The sequence below is a fragment of the Erigeron canadensis genome, chromosome 9 (genome assembly GCF_010389155.1).
Source record: "Erigeron canadensis isolate Cc75 chromosome 9, C_canadensis_v1, whole genome shotgun sequence".
In the NCBI taxonomy this organism is placed as follows: domain Eukaryota; kingdom Viridiplantae; phylum Streptophyta; class Magnoliopsida; order Asterales; family Asteraceae; genus Erigeron; species Erigeron canadensis.
The window spans coordinates 13208681-13231846 of NC_057769.1; the positions used below are offsets into that span (position 1 = coordinate 13208681).

General features: G+C 37.1%; 3 protein-coding genes across 3 annotated transcripts; 2 read left to right on the top strand and 1 right to left on the bottom strand.

The window, feature by feature from the left end:
- Positions 1–528: 528 nt before the first annotated feature.
- LOC122583245 lies at positions 529–14329 on the top strand. The gene is made up of 3 exons (XM_043755669.1): positions 529–657; positions 970–1167; positions 14006–14329. Exons 1-3 carry the CDS (start codon positions 529–531, stop codon positions 14327–14329), a joined length of 651 nt encoding a protein of 216 aa, XP_043611604.1.
- Positions 14330–16387: 2058 nt separating this feature from the next.
- On the top strand, positions 16388–20156 carry LOC122582458 (mitochondrial arginine transporter BAC1). The gene is made up of 8 exons (XM_043754849.1): positions 16388–16613; positions 16719–16808; positions 17176–17277; positions 17359–17463; positions 17532–17630; positions 18064–18252; positions 18362–18460; positions 19685–20156. The coding sequence occupies exons 1-8, from the start codon at positions 16524–16526 to the stop codon at positions 19817–19819; spliced, it is 909 nt and encodes a 302-aa protein (XP_043610784.1). The 5' UTR covers positions 16388–16523; the 3' UTR covers positions 19820–20156.
- Positions 20157–21535: 1379 nt separating this feature from the next.
- Positions 21536–22767, bottom strand: LOC122581659 (squamosa promoter-binding protein 1). Its single transcript, XM_043753905.1, has 2 exons — positions 22460–22767; positions 21536–21993 (listed from the first exon to the last, which is right to left on the bottom strand). Exons 1-2 carry the CDS (start codon positions 22750–22752, stop codon positions 21876–21878), a joined length of 411 nt encoding a protein of 136 aa, XP_043609840.1. The 5' UTR covers positions 22753–22767; the 3' UTR covers positions 21536–21875.
- Between the last annotated feature and the right edge of the window lie 399 nt (positions 22768–23166).

The window sequence follows — 23166 nt, forward strand, 5'->3', positions numbered from 1 at the left end:
TATATCGCATTGAATTAATATTTATAAAATAGGCGATATCAGACAGGAAACAAGAATTTGTTACACAATTGATGATCTTGGCCATATCTCTCTCTCACGCAACACCTATTTCAAATTTTCACTAATATAAATCAGTGGCTTGCTTTCCATTTTTTAGGTCATACACTTAAACCCCACTCAAATGTAAAGTAACGTTAGTATTTAGGCCCGTGCTTATAGCACTTTTGGTGTGCGTCTCCTATGCGTCCGACGTCGGGCCGTGCCTGGACGTTCGTAGCACAGCCTGCGTCTAGGCCGGCGTCCGGTGGTTGCTTCCGTTTTTGAACGCAACTTCGTGTGGTGGTGGTGGGTCTCTATCGAGTATACCGTTAATATTTTTAAAAAAACATTTTTTTCAAATCCAACGGCTAGTTGGCTTCTTTTTTTTTTTTCCTACTCCTATTTAAACCACTTCCACACTATCATTTCAAATCACACTATCAAACATACATACTTCACTCATTTTCAAATCATTTCAATCACAAAAAAATGTCTAATTCATCAGCATCCTCTTCCTCTAGCTCTGATTACGAATCAACCGAATACGAATCAATCAATCGGGTTGTTTCCCAGATGAATGCAGTTTTCAATCCCGAGGCCATAGGCACTTGTCTTAGCGTTATCTTTGACGAAGAAGAAAACCAGAGCCAAGCAGCTTAAAGTTATTCAGCACCCAAGTTGACTAGAAGGGTGATCCATCGAGATCACCTTGGTGCCGCAAAACTTTTATACGATCATTACTTTGCGCCTAACTGCACTTACCCACCCGACATGTTTCGTAGAAGGTTTAGAATGCGAAAGGAAATGTTTATCCACATAGCGCGAGATATACACTCCTCTAACAACGTTCAACCGCTACCAAAGCACTTTCAGTAATTCCACAAAGGGGCGACAGATGCTTCTGGTCGTCCCGGTTTTAACATTTTCCAGAAATGCACTTCTGCAATACGCCAGTTATCGTATAGCTATAAGGCTGATGCTTTGGAAGAGTACTTGAAAATGGTGCAAGATACGGGGTACCAGTGTTTAGACGCTTTCTGCAAGTGTGTGATACACCTATATCGTGACGAGTACTTGAGAAGGGCAACAGAAGCAGATATCGAGCGGTTAACTTCTAAACATGAGCAGGTTCATGGTTTTCCGGGTATGCTTGGTAGCATAGATTGCATGCATTAGGGGTGGAGGAACTATCGGTGGCATGGTGTTAGGTCCCGATTTACTGGACTCGCTCCAGACGTGATTACTGGAGCCCTCTGAAGATTTGTCCAGAAATTATGTGAAGACCAGTGAACAACTTACTTGTATAGGAATCTGGATTCCACCAGATTTGTTCACTGGACTTCACTCCAGTCAAGATCTTTCCACTGAAGAACATTCTCACTGAAGTCGAAGACTGAAGTCTGAAGAAAGAAGTCTAACAAATAGCGGAGCTCACTGGAAGACTTACCAGATCTCCTGACTGGAATCCTTGTCAGTGTTCTAGACCTTACAACTCTGAACACTGATTTCGAGGAATTGACTTTATGACTTTACATGCCTTTAACCGGACAATCCATTTGTCTTTTGTTAAAAGCCTTACATGCATGTAAAGGTCGTTGGTTAATTAGAAGACAAGTCACTATCATGTGACTTTATTCTTGTACTTTAATCAATGCTTTTAAGGAATTAAAGTAATTTCCTTAAATGCATGTAACCATATTTGTACGGCAAAAAGAATATTATATTTATTCTTTTTGCCTATAAATACCAAGTCACTTCCTCGTCCAAATTACATACTTTTGCAATTTGGTGCCTTTGCTCAAATACTCTCGATCTAAACAGTCATACTTCACAACTTTAAGTATTTCGATCAAAGAGTTTATTTAGCAAAGATTAGATCACTTGTAATTCATAGGTTGTTTAGATACTTACTTTGTAATATCTTGTTCCGCAACAACCTTGTATTTTATTTAACATCAATAAATAGAATACACTTGAAAATTACATTGTGTCTCACCATTTACTTACTTGCTTATCTTTATATTGCTTAAGTACGTATTACGCTATATATATTCTTGCATTTATATTTATCGTAATACTAGTCCTTTCTAGTGCTTACTTGAAGTTTCATACTAGTCCTATCTAGTAATTATTTGACTTGTTATTCTACACTTGTGGGTTAAACCATCGAGTGAGGGACTTCACAATTGGTATCAGAGCAGAAGGCTAACATACTTGCCTAGATCTACTTTCTCTCGATGGCCAACCCAGAGAATACACAAGGAAACCCTTTAAACAGTGGACCTCCACCCATAAATGGATTTGAACAAACCAATGACCATACTAACAATAATCCACCACCACCACCTCCTATTCCTGCTTTTCCACACGTGCATGTGCACTACTCAAACACTCCTGTTCCCAAATTCAGTGGGAATGGTGATGAATTTGGCACGTGGAAAGCTAGGATGTTATTACATGTTACTGGTATTGAGAGGAATATGCTTAAAATTTTAAATGAAGGACCCTATATTCCTAGAAGTCCTCTCAATCCACTTCTTGATCCAACTAGAGCAAGATCTGGGAGGGAAAAGAGAGAGGAACACTGGTCTGAAGAGGAAAGGAGATTGGTCAATATTGACACTACCTTAAAAGTCATGATCCTCGGGGCCGTTCCTGAAGCTCTTATTCCCACACTAGTGCTTTATCTCAGTGCCAAAAGCATGTGGGATGAACTAGTGAACCAGTATGAAGGTGGTGATGATACTATTGTTACCAGGAAAGTGGCTTTGAATAAGAAGTACGAGTCATTTTTTGCCCTACCCAATGAATCATTAACTGGTACCTAGACCAGATTTATGTCCATCATAAACCAATTGAGAGGGCTTGGGGTAGAAAAGGACAAGGACATACTTCTTGAAAAATTTGTGATATTCTTCCTTCAAAATGGTCTCATATGATTGTGGTCTTGAGACAAGGTAAAACCTTGCATTCCCATACTCTGTCATCTTTGTATGGAGCCTTCAGATTCACTGAAGAGAATCAAGCCTAGAGAATTGAGGCAGAAAAAGATGCTATTAATCATGCTTCCAGTAGTTCCCCTGTGGTTAGTCATACTGAACCACCATGTACAGCATTAATGTCTTCCGAGAATGTATTTTCGATGAAGAAGATGATGTATGAATTAATGGATTCTGGAGTCATGAATAATATATCTCCAGATTATGATGAAACTGATAGTGATGATCTGATAGCTATGATGGCTAAAACGTTTAACCGTTTTAAAGCCAGAGCTAACAGACCCACTGGACACAATGCACCCAGTTCTTCCACTGACAAGACCAATCTGACATGCTTTAAGTGTGGCTAAAAAAGGTCATTTCATGAAAGAGTGCAAGTCCAATCAGTTTGTCTCACAATCTGGTCCATCAACTTCGTATAACAAGCCTGATGGTAGCTACAGATTAAAATACAAAACGCTTAAGGCTCAAATTGCTCTCATGTCGGCAGAAAAAGATAATAATAAATGCATGGTGGCAAAAGAAGAATGGGTTCCCTCTGATGAATCATCAGTTGATGATGAAGAGGAAAGAGATTGTTGTTATATGGCTCTAGCTGATGAAGAGCATCTGGTGAAAGAAGATGTCACATCTGGAAGATGGGTGGACATTGTCATTAAGAGGTAATAGATTATGACAAAGAAACTGATCCTGAATTAAAATTGGACATTGCTGAAGCTTTAAACTCTGATTTAATGTTTGTGGAAACTGTTCGTTCAAAAATGTCAAATAATTTTGAAACAGATTTTTCTGAAATGACAAACTTACAATCTAAGTTAAAAGAATTGCAAGATATTGAACTTGCTTTCAAAGCACAAGTTTTGGTTACTGAACAACTGGTCCAAGAAAAAGAAGGACTGGAAAATCTTTTATCAAAAGAAAAACATGTTATCCAGTCATGGCTTGAGACCAAGAAACCATATGATGCTGCACGTAACCAGTACCCATCCCAAAAGCGTGCATATCTGGGGGGGTGATGTTAATGCTGCTGCATTAATATCTGTTGTTGACCGACTGCCTGAAGTGTTAAAACCTAGCACTATCTATGATGAACCAACAACACCCAAAACTTGTATTATTCCTCCTGTTCAATTGTCTGAGGTTAAGACTGGAGCTCCACAAATGAATGCTCCAGTCAAGAAGGTTAAGCAGAATAAACCTTTGCCTCAATCATCTTCTAAAGAACCCCAAGTTCAGAAAAAGAAGAATGTTGTTCCTCCACCTAAGCCAAAAGTACAGTCAACTGGAAAGGCTATGGTGTCATCTGAAGAAAATATTTTGTTAAAGCTGGAGAGTCAGTTTCAACTACTAGCTCGTCAAGTTCAAAGTTGTAATGCAAGAATTAACAATTTTGAGGGTACTTCATCTGGCCCTAAACAAAATACAAAACCTTTTTCTAAGAAAGAAAAATCGAGCACACCTATTGACAAGAAAAAGAAAAAGGTTTCAAAACTGTCAGTTCCAGTGGTGTTTACTGAGAAACCCACTATTTTTGAAAGTGAAATCAACCAGATACCAGCTGGGATCCATCCTTGTGGGCCCAGAGAACCCATCAGTCGATGGGTTCACAAACCTTTAAACTAATAATCTGGTGGATGTGCAGGGCAATCGAAAGAAACATATTTGGTATCTTGACAGCGTTGCTGGCAGGACAATGACCGGATGTAAGACCCTGCTGGAGGAGTTCGAAGTTTCAGACAGACCCTCCATTACTTTTGGAAATGATGGTTCTGGAAAGACTGAGGGATACGGTGTTCTGAATAATGGTCAAGTCAAATTCAGACGAGTGGCTTATGTAAATGGGTTGAAATATAATCTCATAAGTGTGAGCCAGTTGTGTGATGATGGCTACCAGGTGTTATTTAACATCTCTCAAGGCATCGTATTTAATAAGGATTGGAAGGTAGTATTGATTGCTCCCAGAAAAGGGAATGTGTACGTGATGGATATGGAAAGCTCTCCTTCAGAGCAGTGTTTCTATACCAAGGCTGATGAAGACACAAACTGGCTATGGCATAAAAGGTTGTCCCATTTAAATTTCAAAATATCAACAAGTTGTCCAGAAAACAACTTGCAGATGGGATACCTTCTGTCTCCTTCAAAAGGAAAGGCCATGTCCAGGATGTGAGATGGGGAAGCAGAAACGCACCAGTTTCAAGACAAAACAGAATTTTAGCATATCTGAACCTCTTCATATGCTTCATATGGACCTCTTTGGTCCAGTGAATGTTCAGACTCGTGCTGGTAAGAAATATACCCTGGTAGTTGTTGATGAATACTCCAGATATTGTTGGGTAATATTTCTTAGGACAAAGAATGAAACTGCTGCTGAAATCATCGCTCTTATCAAGCAAATTGAACTCAAATACAAGCGAAAAGTGTATCAGTTAAGAAGTGATAATGGAACAGAATTCCAGAATGCAACTCTGGAGAAATTCTGCACTGACATTGGCATCTCCCAGAATTTCTCATCGGCACACACTCCAGAGCAGAATGGAGTTGTAGAAAGAAGAAGCTGCTAGGAGTATGCTTGCTGAATCTGGTCTTCCTAAAATGTACTGGCCTGAAGCAATTGCAACTGCTTGTCACACTCAAAATCGCTCAGTATATGTGAAGAGACACAAGAAGACATCCTATGAAATATTGAGAAATAGAAAACCAAATATTGGTTATTTTCACGTTTTTGGATGTCCTGTATACATCCTGAACGACTCCAGTCAGTTAGGCAAATTTGATGCCAAAGCTGATGAAGGATATTTCTTAGGATATTCAACCATTCGCAAAGCCTTCAGAGTCTACAACAAAAGACTGGAAAAGGTCCAGGAGTCAATTCATGTCACATTTGATGAGTCAAATGAAGCAATCAATAAAAGCCAACCCTTAATTCTCCCCCAGAAAGTCCAATTATCTTTGGTGAATCTGATCCTATCAACTACAATAAAGATTCATCTGAAGATGTTTCCAGTCATCCTGACTTGGAACCAGTGCAATTTGAAAAACCTTCCAGTAATACTTCATTCTATCCTTCAATAAGTTTCAAACTACCCTCTGAACTTGTTATTGGATCAGATGTTCGTACTACTCCTCCAGTATCAGATTCAATTGATTTTGAGCCAGTCATCCAAGAAGTGCCTTTAAATGAAGAATTTCATGATGCAAATCGTAATCTTACAGATTCTGATGAAGATACCGAAGTTGTCTGGCAAGATTCTACTCCAGAAAATCAATTGAACTCTTGCACTGATATTGTTGTAAGAAACAATCCTGGTCAATACTCTAAGTGGACAAAAGCTCACCCAATCAACCAGATTATCGGTGACTCCAGTAGAGGGGTTCAGACCAGAAGTGCCTCCAGTGAACAATGTTTATACGTCAGCTTCTTATCACTGATTAAACCGAAGAAGATTGACGAGGCAATGAATGACCCAAGCTGGGTGATAGCTATGCAAGAAGAGCTTCACCAGTTCGAACGAAATAAAGTTTGGAATCTGGTTCCTCCTCCTGTTGGCAAGAAAGAGCCAATTGGAACCAGATGGGTCTTCAGGAATAAGGTTGATGAAGATGGTCATGTGATCAGAAATAAGGCCAGATTGGTGGCACAAGGGTACGTACAGACAGATCTTGACTTTGAAGAATCATTTGCACCAGTAGCAAGATTAGAAGCCATCAGAATGTTTTTAGCCTTTGCTGCTCATCATAAGTTCAAGGTCTACCAGATGAACGTAAAAAGTGCATTTTTGAATGGAGAATTAGAAGAAGAAGTTTATGTCAAGCAACCTCCAGGCTTCATTGATGAAAAGCATCCACATTGGGTATATCGTCTGGACAAGGCACTGTATGGCCTCAGACAAGCCCCTCGAGCCTGGTATGATACTCTGACCAAACACTTATCAGAAAACGGTTTCAAAAGAGGTGCAATTGACAATACCTTATTTATTCTTCGTGAAAGAGGTAATCTTCTGTTGGTACAAGTTTATGTTGATGATATTATTTTTGGTTCTACTGATGAATCTTTGTGCAAGAAATTTTCAAAAATCATGTCTTCAAAATTTGAAATGAGTTTAATGGGTGAATTAACATTTTTTCTTGGACTCCAGATTAAACAAACCAGTGATGGTATTTTTATTAATCAAGAAAAATATGTTAGAGATATTTTAAGAAAATTCGATATGAATTCTTCACCTTCAAAATCAACTCCAATTTCTGCACCTTTAACAATAGATTCAGACCCTGATGGGAAGCCAGTGAACACCACTGCCTATAGAGGCATGATTGGTTCACTAATGTATTTAACTGCCAGTAGACCAGATATAATGTTTGCAACATGTCTTTGTGCCAGATATCAGTCTAACCCAAAAGAATCTCATCTGGCGGCTGTAAAGCGCATTTTGAAGTACCTTAAGGGTACTCCCAGTTTGGGTCTTTGGTATCCCAAAGGCTCAGGCTTAGATCTAATGGGTTATTCAGATTCAGATCATGCAGGTTGTAAGATAGACAGGAAATCCACTACTGGTGGATGTCATTTCCTTGGTGGCAAACTGGTGAGCTGGACCAGTAAGAAGCAAACTTCAGTTTCTTTATCCACTGCTGAAGCAGAATATGTCTGCAGCCAGTTGTTGTGCTCAGATACTCTGGATGAAGCACCAGTTGCTTGATTATGGTATTAAGTATTCAAAGACTCCTATCTTTTGTGACAATACCAGTGCCATTGCTATCTCAAACAATCCAGTCATGCATTCCAAGACGAAACACATTGATGTCAGGTATCATTTTATTCGCGATCATGTAATAAAAAATGATGTTGAAATCCACTTTATTCTCACTGATAAACAACTTGCTGACATATTTACAAAACCTTTGGATGAGAAAACTTTTCAAAATCTTGTCAGTGAGTTGGGAATGTTGAACCCTTAATCTGGAACCTTGTTATGAACGCCTTTGTGACACTGGCAGGGTTCTTTGATTCCAGATTTATAAATCTATACCAGTAAAGCTATCGAACGCCTTTGTGATACTATCTTTGCACTGATAGATTTATGGATCACCATTCCAGGGGGAAAGACTCAGACCACATTTTTTTTATATATCTAAGTTTCAAGGGGAATTTATTAATTTATTTTCTCACTGGACAAATTTTTCTGAAAAATGTTTCTAGTACCTTGTAAATGTGTCCCTCTCATTAATACTGGATAAGTTGATGTGCATGTTTGAAGTGACTTCAGTTGCTTTGTAAATGTGTCCCTCTCATTTGTTTATATTAATTGATGTGCGTGTTTGAGGATTACCAGAATGGTCAAATCTGGGTACTTACTGGAGTGTTCCTCCAGTGTACCATTAATGCATATTTTACTAGCCTAATCCACCAGTAAAACTGGAGTGTCCAGTCAACCTCCAGATGCATTAAAATGAGTCTTTATGTGTCAAATCATTTCTTTTTAATACTTAAGGATAGTGCATGCCAACCTTACAAATTTTTCATCTGGACAGTTACTGTTCACCTTACGTGGCATGACTTTTTCAACTTAAATGATGGTTTTGTTACCTTGGGAAGACCAAAAGTGCAAGTCGGTAATTTTTGTGGGCTGTCAACCGTCATACATTTATGTGTGATGGGAAACATTAAATGCGGATGTCAAAACCGATCAAAATTGTTTTGAAATTTTTCAAAATTACCGTTTTGAATTCCATTTTCTCTTTCTTCTATAAATACCCTCATTTACCTTCACTTTCAGTTTCATCTCGAAAATCATTTACTCCCATATCTTCAAATTCCTTCATTTATTTCCTTCTTCATTTACTCTCCAATCATCATCATCTCTCTTATTAAATTTTTGTCTTCAATCTTAAACTCCTTCACTTTCATTTTCATATATCTAAAATGGCTCCTAAACCATCTCCTAAAAATCTTCTAGCCGTAAATTATACTCCTGCTGATAATGTCAAGAAGGCAAATCATATATCTCTTTCTGCTGATGCCATCCGCATAAACATGAATAACTAGATGGCCAAACTCTCAACAAATCACTTTGCAACTTCAATCATTGGAAGGTTGAACACCTTCTTTTTGAGTAGTCCACTCTATGGTGCCCTAACCCTAAATCCGGGCAAAATGTATCATGACTATCTTTGTGAATTCTGGTATACTGCTGTGTACATGGAAAGTGATAAATCCATCTACTACACATTAAAACAAGGCACCAAACACTTCACCATAACTGTTGATTCCCTCAGAGATGACCTGAGGATGAATTACTTCGATGAGAATGAAATGCCCATTGAGATTCCATCTGGAATCAATACCAGGGAGGTGTGCAGGTTAATGGGGCACACAGAAATAGTGGATGAGAATGGTCAGCTGCTCAGGATGGGCACTGTATATATGAGCAGGCTGACAGATTCATGGAGATATTTCTTCACTCATCTTGTTGAGTGTTTGGGTGGCAGTTCTGGAGGTTTAGATCAGATAAACCAGACACAACTCCAGATTGCTTACTGCTTATGGAATGGGTATAGGGTGGACTATGCCCAGATCTTCTTTAATGATCTGGTGGACAGATTGAAGGTCAAGAGCAGGAAGACCTTCATTCCATACATTCGATTTTTGTCCATCATATTCAGAAGGGCCTTGAAGAATGAGTACTCTGTAAATACAACTCATTTTTCAATGTGTGAATATCTGAGGGACCTCAACCAGTTGACCTCATCTCCTACTGAGGTCGACATTCCATCGGTGATGCTTTATCAATTCAGAATTCAAGAAGATGCAATTGCATCATCACCTGATGAGGAGGTTGCTGGTGAGCCTCATTACAATGAGGAAATTGCTGATGATGTTACTACTGAAAGGGTGCAACCTATTTCCCAGATCGCCCCAGATCTTCAGCAGCCTAGTGTGAATATTGTTGAAATTCCACCTAATCCCACCAGACCAAGGAATAGAACTCATCGTCTTAGGAGAGACGGAGTTCTGGTATCCTCCCTTCCAGAATCAACTCATCAAGATTCTGGAGAAATTGGTCAGGAAACTGCCCCAGCAACCACTTCCCTAGTACAAGTAGATAGAAGTGGTGAAGAAGAAAGAGGGTCTGGATCACCTCTTGTCATTCCAGTAGCAACTGCTGAAAGTGGGGACATCATGGCTGCTGATGGGTCCCTAATTGTTGAAGAGGTTGAGGGGGAACAAGTTAGGCAGGTTGAAGGAGATAATCTGGAGCAGGTGGCTCAGATTGATTTAAATGTTGGGGTGGAGAATGTACAAGTAGAGGACCAGACAGGTGGAACCGGTCCAGATTGGGATATGGTTGATTCTCCACTGTCTGAGGATAATGATTTTGATGTGAATATGAGTTTTCTGGGAGAAGAAGAAATTGATCGCACAATCCACTCTGTCTCCCAGTCAATTCTATCTGATATGCCTCCTCTACCCCCAGAAAATACACCAACACCTCTTCCAGAACAAACAACAACAACTCTTGAATCACCTTCTGCACCAGAAATTCAACATTCTGAACCACTGGCAGTCACCCAACCATCTGAAAATATCACAAGGGTGTTGCCAGTATCATCAATCACCAGAATAACCAATCCTTCCAGTGGTCTCTCCTCTTCTTCTTTAACCGAGGTCCAAGGCCTTCTTGATAAGGTGGCGGACCTGGAGAGATCACTTCAGGCTTCTTCTCAGGTCATTTCTGACTTCAAAACTCTAATTTCCAATAATCTTAAGTCAGAAATGAACATATTTGCTGGGAATGAGAAGATAGTCTTTGAGAAGTTGGATGAACTTGTTGTGGCAACAAATAGAAATTCTGAATCAATACAAGTTGCAGTCCAGGGAATCAAGGAGGATGTGGTGAGAAGTGTTCAGACTGCCATTCAAACTGAAGTTGCTCAACCTCTGGCAAGTCTGACTGGTGATGTTCAGAATTTGACCACCAGAATAAGTTCTCTGGAGAGCAGGCCAACCCTGGAGAAAAACTCAGTGGTCAGCACCCTCAGTGATGAAGTTGTTAGAAAGTTCATGGGACATATGTTGAAAGAAATCACTAAGGAGGTGTCTGAAACTCTCCTTAGAAATCTCCATGATGGGTTGCTGCTTGAAGTAATGAAGATGATCGACGCCCAGTTGCCTCGCCACTTTCCTCAAGATCTTGAAATAATTAAAAAGGAAGTGATGCAGTTGAGGAAAACTGTGAACAACATTGCTCCAGTGTCTGGTCGAACATTTGACTCTGCTGACAGACATACACTGGATCAGGTGTGGAATCATCTTCAATCTAGAGATGCTTCCAAGGGGGAAGGTTCTGGTTCTGGTACAGAGAAGGTTGTTGATCTTAAGAAGAAGATCGAAGTCTGGAAGAAGGTTATTGGAGAAGATGTCACTGGTACTGAAGCCAGTGGACAAGCTGATGAAGATGCTGCTGGTACTGATGCCAGTGAGCCAGTATTTGAAGAGTTCCCAGACATCCCAACCACAATGAAAAGTCTCAAAAGAAAGAAAGTGGTGTCTGGGGAACAAACAGATGAAGCAGAAAAGGAATATGTGTCCGCTGATGAGGCCAAGGCAAAGAGACTGGAGCAAGAGTGCATCTTGATTGAAATTTTCAAGAAGAATCTAAAAGATGACTTGCTCGCTCACCAGTTAGATATGGCCAGGCATGGGACTCTGGATTCTTACAACGCTGGCAGGTTGGGCGTACAAATTGAAGTTTACAAAAAGATGAAGGATGATCCCAGGCTAAAAAAGTGTTTGGATGCCTTGGATGACGTCTATATTCGATCCATGTATGCTCAGGATGAACAAGTATATGATTCTGAAATTTATGGTGTGAGCATACTGGATCTTATTGCCCAGAGAATAGAAGAATTAAAAAATCTCCAGCAACAAGTAAGGAGTAATGTAACTGCTCTGGAGCATGAATATAGGAAGAAGGTTAAGGGCTTGCCCAAGGCACCAGCCAGAAAATCCAAAGATGACAGAAATGCAGATCTTAGCACCTTCATTCCCTTGAACACAACTGAAAGGATAAACAAACATAAATTTCAAAAGGTTGCTGAACAGAGAAAAGTGTCCAGGGAAGTGGATGAAATGGTAAAAAGGGCTTAGACAAAAGAAAAGTATGAACATTTGTCACAATTTAGAGCTGATGTCCGATCAATACTGGGTGCTGAGATCCATCTGGCAGAAAATCATGACAACTTCTCTAAGTTTCATGTCAAACTCTTCAAAGAAGGGAACTTTACTGATGAAAGAAAAGACACTTCAATCAGGGCTTTTGGGTGGTCAGAATTAAGAGAGATTGGTCTTTCATTCAAGGGTAAAGATGTCTCCCAGGATGTTAAATACTTTATGAAGAGAATTGGCAAGGAGTGGATGAGAAAGGAATTGATGGAGATGGAGCTGGGCCTAAGGACTTCTCTTACTTCGTCTTCATCTCCAGGTGTAAAGAGGAAGCCACTGAAGAGCCATCTGGGCATGCTGAAAAGAAGAAGGCCTGACTCTAATAATGTACTTGTATTTATTTCATGTTGATAAAATTATAACTTTCCTCCAGTTGATGTCTGTAAATATAAGTTGCAATTCTTATTTTTTTTACAAGTACTTATCCAGATTAAGTCTAGAAATTAAAATGTACATATTGGGAACACTAATGATCTATAAAGTGGCTCTCCAGAAATTCAAATTAGACTTAGTCAAATTTTTCACGGATTCTTCAAGCACAAACTTGTATAGATAAAAGCTTGAAAATCCTTGCATAATTTCTAAACAAATAGGGGGAATTTGTTAGGTCCAAATTTACTGGACTCGCTCCAGACGTGATTACTGGAGCCCTCTGAAGATTTGTCCAGAAATTATGTGAAGACCAGTGAACAACTTACTTGTATAGAAATCTGGATTCCACCAGATTTGTTCACTGGACTTCACTCCAGTCAAGATCTTTCCACTGAAGAACATTCTCACTGAAGTCGAAGACTGAAGTCTGAAGAAAGAAGTCTAACAAATAGCGGAGCTCACTGGAAGACTTACCAGATCTCCTGATTGGAGTCCTTGTCAGTGTTCTAGACCTTACAAGTCTGAACATTGATTTCGAGGAATTGACTTTATGCCTTTACATGCCTTTAACTGGACAATCCATTTGTCTTTTGTTAAAAGCCTTACACGCATGTAAAGGTCGTTGGTTAATTAGAAGACAAGTCACTATCATGTGACTTTATTCTTGTACTTTATTCAATGCTTTTAAGGAATTAAAGTAATTTCCTTAAATGCATGTAACCATATTTGTACGGAAAAAAAATATTATATTTATTCTTTTTGCCTATAAATACCAAGTCACTTCCTCGTCCAAATTACATACTTTTGCAATTTGGTGCCTTTGCTCAAATACTCTCGATCTAAACAGTCATACTTCACAACTTTAAGTATTTCGATCAAAGAGTTTATTTAGCAAATATTAGATCACTTGTAATTCATAGGTTGTTTAGATACTTACTTTGTAATATCTTGTTCCGCAACAACCTTGTATTTTATTTAACATCAATAAATAGAATACACTTGAAAATTACATTGTGTCTCACCATTTACTTACTTGCTTATCTTTATATTGCTTAAGTACGTATTACGCTATATATATTCTTGCATTTATATTTATCTTAATACTAGTCCTTTCTAGTGCTTACTTGAAGTTTCATACTAGTCCTATCTAGTAATTACTTGACTTGTTATTCTACACTTGTGGGTTAAACCATTGAGTGAGGGACTTCACACATGGCAAGGGCAGTACACGCGAGGCGACAAGGGGCATCCCACAATCATGCTTGAAGCGGTTGCTTCATATGATTTGTGGAGCTGGCATGCTTACTTTGGCCCTGCTGGTTCGAACAACGACATCAACGTCCTCAACAAATCAGATTTGTTCGACGATTTGCTTCAGGACAGGGCTCCTAAAGTAGAGTTTTCGGTGAATGGCCACCGGTTTGGAAAGGGATATTACCTAGAAGATGGTATTTATCCTGAATGGGCCACTCTTGTGAAGTCTTTCAAGTGCACAATGGACCCGAAAACCACCAAGTTCAAGGGATACCAAGAAGCTGCAAGGAAGGATGTCGAGCGAGCATTCGAGGTTCTTCAAGGTCGTTGGCAAATTGTTGAGCAACAAGCCCGGGCCTACAGTGTGAACAAGATAAAACGTATCATGTTATGTTGTGTGATTCTGCACAACATGATCGTTGAAGAGAACGAGCGCACATTCACATAGTTTGAAGAAGAGTTGATAGCTGATATTGGCCTCCCAACTCGCACGTGGTCTGAAAGGTGTTCAAAACAGCTTTGTATGTACGAGGGAGTTGCATGATAGAAGGACTCATCATAAACTCTACAATGCTCTGATTGAACATGTTTGGAACCTTCCGGAACGCAGTCGTCAATGTTGATGCGTAGTTCTTTATTTCCTAATAATGTGATTTTTCACAATTTATGTTTTCTAGTTTAATTTTTAAGTTTTAAAATAAATGTAATGTGTTTTATGTTTTTTTTTTAAGTGTTGTAGTGTGTTTTTTAATAATAAAATGTGTTTTAATTATAATAAAATGTGTTAGTTTAATTTTATAAAAAAAATAAAAATGAAATAATATAATAATGGATGAATAGTGTTAAAAGTGGAGGTTATAAGGATGAGTGTGTCTTAGTGTGTCTAGAAGAGAGAGAAACTGATGAATAATGTTAAAAGTGAGTAGAAGTAGTTACTTATAAGGAGAGACGTTTAGTAACCTAACAAAACCTATTCTTACTATTGGTTTTTCTTTTTGCTATTGTACTTTTAAAAAGAGCCCCATAATCAAAATACATATTAATTAGAATAATGGATCGGATCTTCGTGTTGATTTCTCCGCAGTATTTGTCAAAAAAAAAAAAAAAAATTTAGTTACTGATGAGTGATGGCATCTTCCTATGTTCGATAACATCATTCTTTGAAAACATATGGTATTACTACTTGCAACAACAATTATAATGAGATAATGTTGTAAATCTCAATTAACTCAATATTTCTTCCAATATCACTACTTTTATTAGATTCAGAATTAAAAAAAAAAAAAAGTTAATCACTTTTTTTTCTTTTTGCAAGTTTGAGTTACTATTAAAGTAGATTTTTTCAAAGATCATTTACTTTGACCAAAAGGGTTAGAGACCCATCAAACTTGATAACGGTTCATTTGTTTGGATCCATTGAATAACGGAAACAAGACCCGACCCATCTTTATAGACCCTCTCGTTATTATTATTCGAGAAAATGTCACAGATAGTCCCTGTAGTTGTTCATATTATCATTTCGCCCCCTGTGCTTTTTTTTCGTTGCAAACCGTCCTTTGGCTTTTCATTTTTATTACCAACAGTCCCTAGCACTAACTTCTGTTAGTTTTACCCGTTAAAACTCCTCACGTGCATACCACGTGAGGGTATAATCGTCCTTTTAACAACCAAGGGACTATATATATACACTTTATATGCTTATATATACACAAACACATTTTCTATCCAACTTCAACCACCATAACTTTGTCAGTAACAAAATTTAATCAATACTCAAATTCAATCAAGTTTCAAATCTAACCAACACTCAAATTCAATCAATTATTCAATACCCATCTCTTTAAGAACCAAAATCATGAAAGTTCACTCAATAATTATAGCAATAATAAAGATATATAAATAGATCACCGGTAACAATATTGGAGTTTTATTGTTTGTTTCTTGAATCAATATGTCCGATGCATACGAAAGAGTAAAAGGGGGAAAGTTAACCGACGACGACGGTACTGCTGCTACGGAAGACGGCGGCGTCGGTGGTATTTTCACGGCGACCGAAGGCAGAGTAGCAGATAAAGGTCTTTACTCAATCGATGTGGTGTGTAAGATGTTAGGATTTTTATTTATGGTTTAATCTAATTAAAAATGTTTTATGTTAAAATTAAAGAAGATGGAGATGAAAGATCTGTAGAGAGAAAGAGAAACATGAATCTGGATATAGAGTTTTGTGTTTGATCAGAATTTTTTGGTGTTGGTGGATGGAGAAAGAAGGGAGAAGAAAGAGGAAGAAGGGTGTAAATAGACCTTAAACTAACGGATGTTAGTGTCAGGGACTTCTAGCAATGAAAATTAAAAACCAAGGGACGATTTGCCAAGAAAAAAAATACAGGGGGCGAAATGATAATATGAATAACCACAGGGACCATTTGTGACATTTTCTCTTATTATTCTTATACATTATACTTTTCTTTTTTTTGTTAATTTATGTATGAATTCTGGTTCGATCCCGGTCAAGCTATGTGCACTCTAACACCGATTTGATTTTGATTAGGGTTTTCCATCACTGAATATTATTATTTTATGTACATATAGATATATAGATATAAAAGGAAGGTATATTGTGTGTGTATGTGAGAGAGAGAGAAATGGGAGAGAATTCATATAAACATTATATAGCTGGATTGGTGTCAGGTGTATCTATAGTCATTGTTGGTCATCCTTTTGATACTGTCAAGGTTTACTTCCTTACTTTTTTTTTTTTTTTAGTGCTAACTATAGTCATTTTATGTTCTCACAGGCGTGTATACGTTATACTCATGTTTGATATCTTCATTTGTCAGGTAAAGCTACAAAAACACAATACTGAAGCTAAAGGATTCAAGTACAAAAATGGATTTCATTGCACTGCCAGGATATTGAAGACTGAAGGAGTATGTCCCTGAACTTCTTGTGTGATCATATTTCTATGAAATTATTTTTGATATCGTTTAGTTGCATAATATTCATTAGTGTAGTTTAGAAGATTAGTGTACTTTAGGGGACTTGCAGACCTTTCAACGTGTTTTTATTTCAGATATAATATATTGTTTACTTTTACTATTCTGATTAGTTATCAGTAATCCCATACCCTGCCTTTGACAGGATTGTATTGTTGTTCACCAGTTATCAATAATATATAATCCAGGGTTAAGTTTATGATCTTATGGTTTTGCACACATCTATTAGCTACATAATTTATAGGAGTGTGGGGTTCTTAGTTTTGAGTTTAATTCATTGAATATCGAATGTGTTTAACAGTTAAGAGGACTTTACCGAGGTGCAACTCCATCTTTTTTGGGGATGACTGTTGAAAGTTCACTTGTTTTTGGAATTTACTCACAAACAAAGCAAGCACTGCAGGTTCCAAATCAATAGATTTCTTAATTTGTTATCTTTGTCGTCTGCTATATATTATTGTGAAACTTAGTTTTTCTATTGAAGGGAGGAGATCTTAATAGGAAGCCCGAGCCCCATGTAATAGTTCCTTCAGCTGCTTTTGCTGGATCCATTATCAGCTTTGTATTGTGTCCATCAGAGCTCGTGAAGGTAAAAATCTAGAAAGTTGAACTTATGCTGTGTGATTTATAAACTATTGTATAACAGAATCTCTTCAGTGTAGGATGCAAATTCAAGGTACTGATTCTGTGGTTCCAACCTATCGCAAATTCAGCGGCCCTCTTAATTGTGCAATTGAAACAGTAAAAACTGAAGGGGTAAGAGATATATGTTAATCCTTATATTTAGAGGTGGTAGGATTGTTGGTTTAGACTGGTTAGGTGGTCAAACAGGTTTAGGTTGAAACAGTTAATTTTTAATGTGGGTCGGTTGGCTTGACCCACAAATACTTTTGGTCTCCTTATCTTATTTTATTTAGGCATAAATTAATTTAGTTACAGAGACAATACGACTTCATTAGTTATATATGATTAAAATGATTTAGGAGCTTGTATGCACTGAATATAGACTATGGGCGACTATCAACCTGTTTGATCTGTATGACTCTTTTTACTCGTTATCCTTTTAGCGGATTTTCTTGTCTGACCTGGATGAGATAAAACCTAACCCATTCATAAGTCAACTGGTTTAAATTACCACCACTTGTCTTGTCTTTTGAACTTGTGACCTTATGGGCCCTAGTTGTTTCAGGTTAAGGGCCTTTTTAGAGGAGGTGTGACAACTTTATTACGAGAATCTATTGGAAATGCTGTCTTCTTTAGTACATATGAGTATTTGAGACATACTTTGCATCTACAACTCAAAGATTCTTCCTATAATCACACAAATTTGGTTGATGTCGGAATCGGAATCGTGAGTGGAGGTCTTGGTGGTATTGCGGTACGTGTCACAATTAAAATGCAGTCATGAACCAAAATTATATAGGTTTAAAACTTTTTTTTACCACCTGACCTCTAATAGGTGTCTTCTCTCAAATGTTCAATTCCAGTTTTGGACAGCTGTCCTTCCCCTGGATGTTGCAAAAACTATAATTCAAACGACCCCAGATAGTAACTCAAGTAAAAATCCTCTCAAGTTGCTTACATCGGTATGTATTCTCTATTCGTTTTATAATTAAATTCCGTTTTCTCTCATGAGATAATTGAGCCCTATGCTCATAATGTTGAAATAGAGGGGAAAATATCAACAACTTATGTGCAAATTGTTCACTTTGGCTCATATCTATTGCTAACGTGTCATATACATTAGCTAAAAAGGAAACTAAAAGAAAATTTAGATACTCAAGCAGTAACAACCTTTGAATTGTGTTATTCAGAGAAAGTAAATCATCTTTATGATTTGTATTTTAATTGTTTGTGAAAGAAAAGATAGACACAATAGGTTTTATGAACCAGTTTAATCTGAAAACATTTTGACCAATTACTAAGCCTTCCATTTTTGCCCCCTATGTGTTGCACTCAAGGATATCTTTTTTTATATTCAAAATTTCAAAATACTTGAGGATATAAACATACTTGTATGACAAGACACTCCAATGGTTGGGTTCTGTAACTTTTTGAATGGAAATATGGATGCAATTTTTGGACTCAATATCTCAATATCTGCACGCAAATAACAAATAAGTATGATTTATAAAGGGAGAATTCTGTAGAAGTTTTACGTGGTTGAGTAAATTTATATCAAATCAGAGGTGGCAAATGGGCTGGTAGGGTAGGATGGGCAACATGTCATAACAGGTGAGTCTTTGTTATATGGGACATATATTGAGTCGGGTTTGAGCTGGCCTGAACATGATGTAGGTTTGTCTGGTTGAGCTATGCTGACACCAAATAATTTGACCAAAAAATTCTCTATACTAATACTATAGAGCATTTAGCCCGTCTTTTACTTTTAGGAGATTCAGTTTCAAAAACTTTTTATACCTAAATAGTTAGACAAACATTATAACAAAAGTTATATCATTATAGTAATGATCTAATCTTTTGGTTTAAGATGATTTATACAGTGTTCTTTTCATCTTTTGCTTTATAAATACAGTTGAGATCTCCTGTCAACCGTAGGCTTTCAAGTTATTTTACTATTTTACGGATCTAACCAGTTACACATGAATCGTAAGCCGTTCAGCCTATGCATAGTTAATTGGGTTGAAAACTTGAAATTGCCACTTCTTTTATTAACATCATTGATAAATTGAGAAAAAGTCGGGTAACATGAAGATCAGTGTTTTTAGCCTCTAAATGATTGATAGTTTACTGAAGAAAACATAAATAGATTTCTGTTGGGATTGACTCTAGATTTTTTCATGATATAGATATACAGGAGGTCTGGGTTTAGAGGATGTTATGCAGGTTTAGGTCCTACAGTTCTAAGAGCATTTCCTGCTAATGCCGCCGCAATAGTTACATATGAAGCAGCTGCAAAAGTCATGGGGATCGTACGTGACTGACATGCATTGCTGTTTCAAACATCAAACGTATACTGGTGAGTTAGCGATTCTTTTGTAACAAGCTGAAACCAGCCCTACTAATTTGAGGGGAGAGTAATATACGCGATTCTTGCAAGAACAATGATTCTAGAGGGTGTCACCAATAATTTTGCGGTTGATGTATCTAACATTTCTACCCTAGGTTTTTGACATGTCTTCCTTGGAGTCCCATTTTCTACTTATTTTTGTTATTTTAGATGTTTATGTTGGCCAGGATGCTTTTCGGGTGTAGATTTTCAAATGAAAGAAATTGGTCACCCCTCATTCAAAAAGTTGTTAATTTGCATAATTTAATGTTTATATACTTCTCTAAGAATTCATACTTGTGAATCAAGACGTAGAGTAAAACACTGCTCATAGGAGAGTATAAAGAAAATGTACATTTGTCTGCAGTTTTACTTTCATGATACCGAATACTTCAGCAGTATGTCAGGTCATTGGTGGTGACAATTATGATAGAGCATTTTATGAATATATTGGGTTGTGTTCTATCTCAAATGGATCTCATGAATAAGTGTTAGCTAAAGATGGAACGTGCTGGTTTAAAATTGTAACACAAAGTATACTTTTATTGTAATACAAATGAACCACCATTTAAAGACTTAGATTATTATTGTGATGATATTGATATTCTTGTATAAATTGTTATCACACTATAACACATTCATGTATATTTTTAAACAAATGAACAAATAAATGTTTGTAGTTCAACTCAATCCAATATGGGTAGGTTTGTTTCAACTAGTACTAAACCACCTGAATTGACATGTTCTCCAAGTGACCCATCTCGTCACCTTTAAGTTTAGTGTTTCACAATTTTGTGCTGCTTGTCGGATCGTTAAAATCAGGTATATATATGGATGTTGGAAAATCAACTTACAAGTAGTACATATTATCTTCTCAGTCTTTTAGAAATGCAAGACAAAGTTGATTCTCATGTCGATAAGTTATATAATCCTGAACAGTATATCCTTAATTAAAGTAAATATTACAGTTTTCAATGAAATGCTATGTTGAGCCGTTATGATTTTGGTTAGGGATTAGTGCACAGACGTATTATAAACTTTGCTACTTTTGTAATTGTGTGTGTCCAACTTTAAAAACCTCTGTAGTATATAGTCAACTCTTATTTTTTTCAAGGTTGATGTATCAAGTCATATAAGTTAGAAAAGGATATGTGTATTAACAAAATCAAAATTGGATACACAGTGTAACAAAATATGATAAAGTTGGATACATACGATAACAATATGGTCAAAGTTATACACAATAGCGAAACGAACAATATAGTTTGGCACACACATAGAGATCTAAAGTTGGATACACACAATAGCAAAAGAAGCAGAATTCAATAGATTTTTATGCACTAACCCCCTTTCGGTTCAACTTCAGAATAAATGTTGAAAGATGATTTCTGCATAGTTTATAAGTATATAACATTGCCATATCAGCTTTTTGAAAAATCAGTAATTTCTATGAACTTACCCATATTTCCTATAAACTTCCACAAGTCTATAGATTTGTTCTATTTACTTTTGATCATCACTATATATTAAATCATAGATAGTATATTCTTTTACTATTAAGATTTTTCTGTTATGGTATAAAAGAACTAAAGTTGGTTCTTTAATCCAAAAAATAAAGCTAAACATCACAGATGAAACCAGCAATCCAAGATAAAACAAAACACTGGTGCACTTGTATACTTCATTTATACAACAGTAATACAGGAATCCGAAAACTGCTTACCAAATGGGTTGCGTAATGAAGCGATTAAGTATTCGGAGGGTGTATGGTTTCCTTTATTAGCAACGGTGTGAACTTATTAAGTACACCTGTGGGCCATGCGCCGAAATAGATAACGCTTTAGTATTATTACATATAAGTTAAGACAGTAGAGTAAAACTCTATAGTCCATAGACTGACAGAAGAGAGGGAGCGTGCCTAGTCGATATAATAGTGTTGTTATTTATGTCTTATTTCATTACAAGAATCTTCTTTCATAATTTGAAGATTCTCATCCAGAAGTTTCTCCGTAAGATTCATAGGAGCTTTTGCGCCGTCGTTCATTATGCCCAGCCAAACGCCTACGACAACTCCTTTTCACATCATCAAATTCTGACAGGTCATGAAACCTGCACAATATACCAGAATATTCACTAGATTGATTATGTGCTAATCAGATGGCCAAAATAGGCATGTCAGGTGATGGGTCATGACTCAAAATGGGCAGGTCAGATAATGCATTGACCTGAAGTATTTCTATTCGGAGCTTTTAATTCATTATAACAAAAAAATTTCTGCACTAAAAATACACTTAGATGGCTTTGTATGAACACATTCATAAGAAATTAGTCAAAATCACCACCTTTAATTAGTGCTTGCATAGTAATTTTTTTTTTTTTGTGGTAAAAGGTTCAGCCTGGTTATTTTTTTTTAATCTTGAATAAAATGATCTAGGTGGTCATATATATTAGGCGTGCACTTTGTGCGGCCAGTTTTATGTAAGAGGGTTGAGACTTGAGACTAATACCCATACTAGTATTATGTCAATGGGCATACTTATATTATCATCTAGACAGAAAACAAGATTTTGTTTACCTGCTGCATTGCTGACAGAAACGCTGTTGGCGTCCACCAATAACCACAATTGGAGCCTTAGCATGAACCTCACACACTTTATGTCGTCGGTGATATGGTTTGGACCTAGTCATATCGGTCGTGCACCCTTCCACCTGGCAGAATGGTAGTGTTTGTCCACTTCCAGAACCCCTCTTCCCCATGGCCGCCTTCTTCCTACTATCATCGTCCTCCTGTTCCCAGTCTCCCATTATCTCATTACTAAACCTATTGTCCATACTTCTAATTACTCGTCCAAATTTTCTTGTTCCCATTCTTTTAAAGAAGGGGCTCAAGACTCTCTTTATATATACACGAAAAGAAAAGAATCAACAAAAAGGAAGTGATACTTTGCCAAAGTACAGAACCACATGCTCTCACTACCAAGAGGCATTTTGTGCACATTCTTTTATACATCATTTCAGAAAATGTGTAATTTTTTTTTTCCATGTACCCTTTTAAACACGCAAAAGTTGTATACTAGGCGTAGCGAAATAAAAACTCACAGAACAATTTTATTCGTATAAATCTCAAAAAAAAAAAAAAAAAAAAAAAAAAAATGGTATGCACTTTTAAGCATGTAGAACCATTATTTAACTTACATATAGGGGGGAAATCTTTTACACTTAGTCTCCCACACAACATATAGTTTATAGAAATGCAAGGAAACCAATTTGTATCTGTGGATA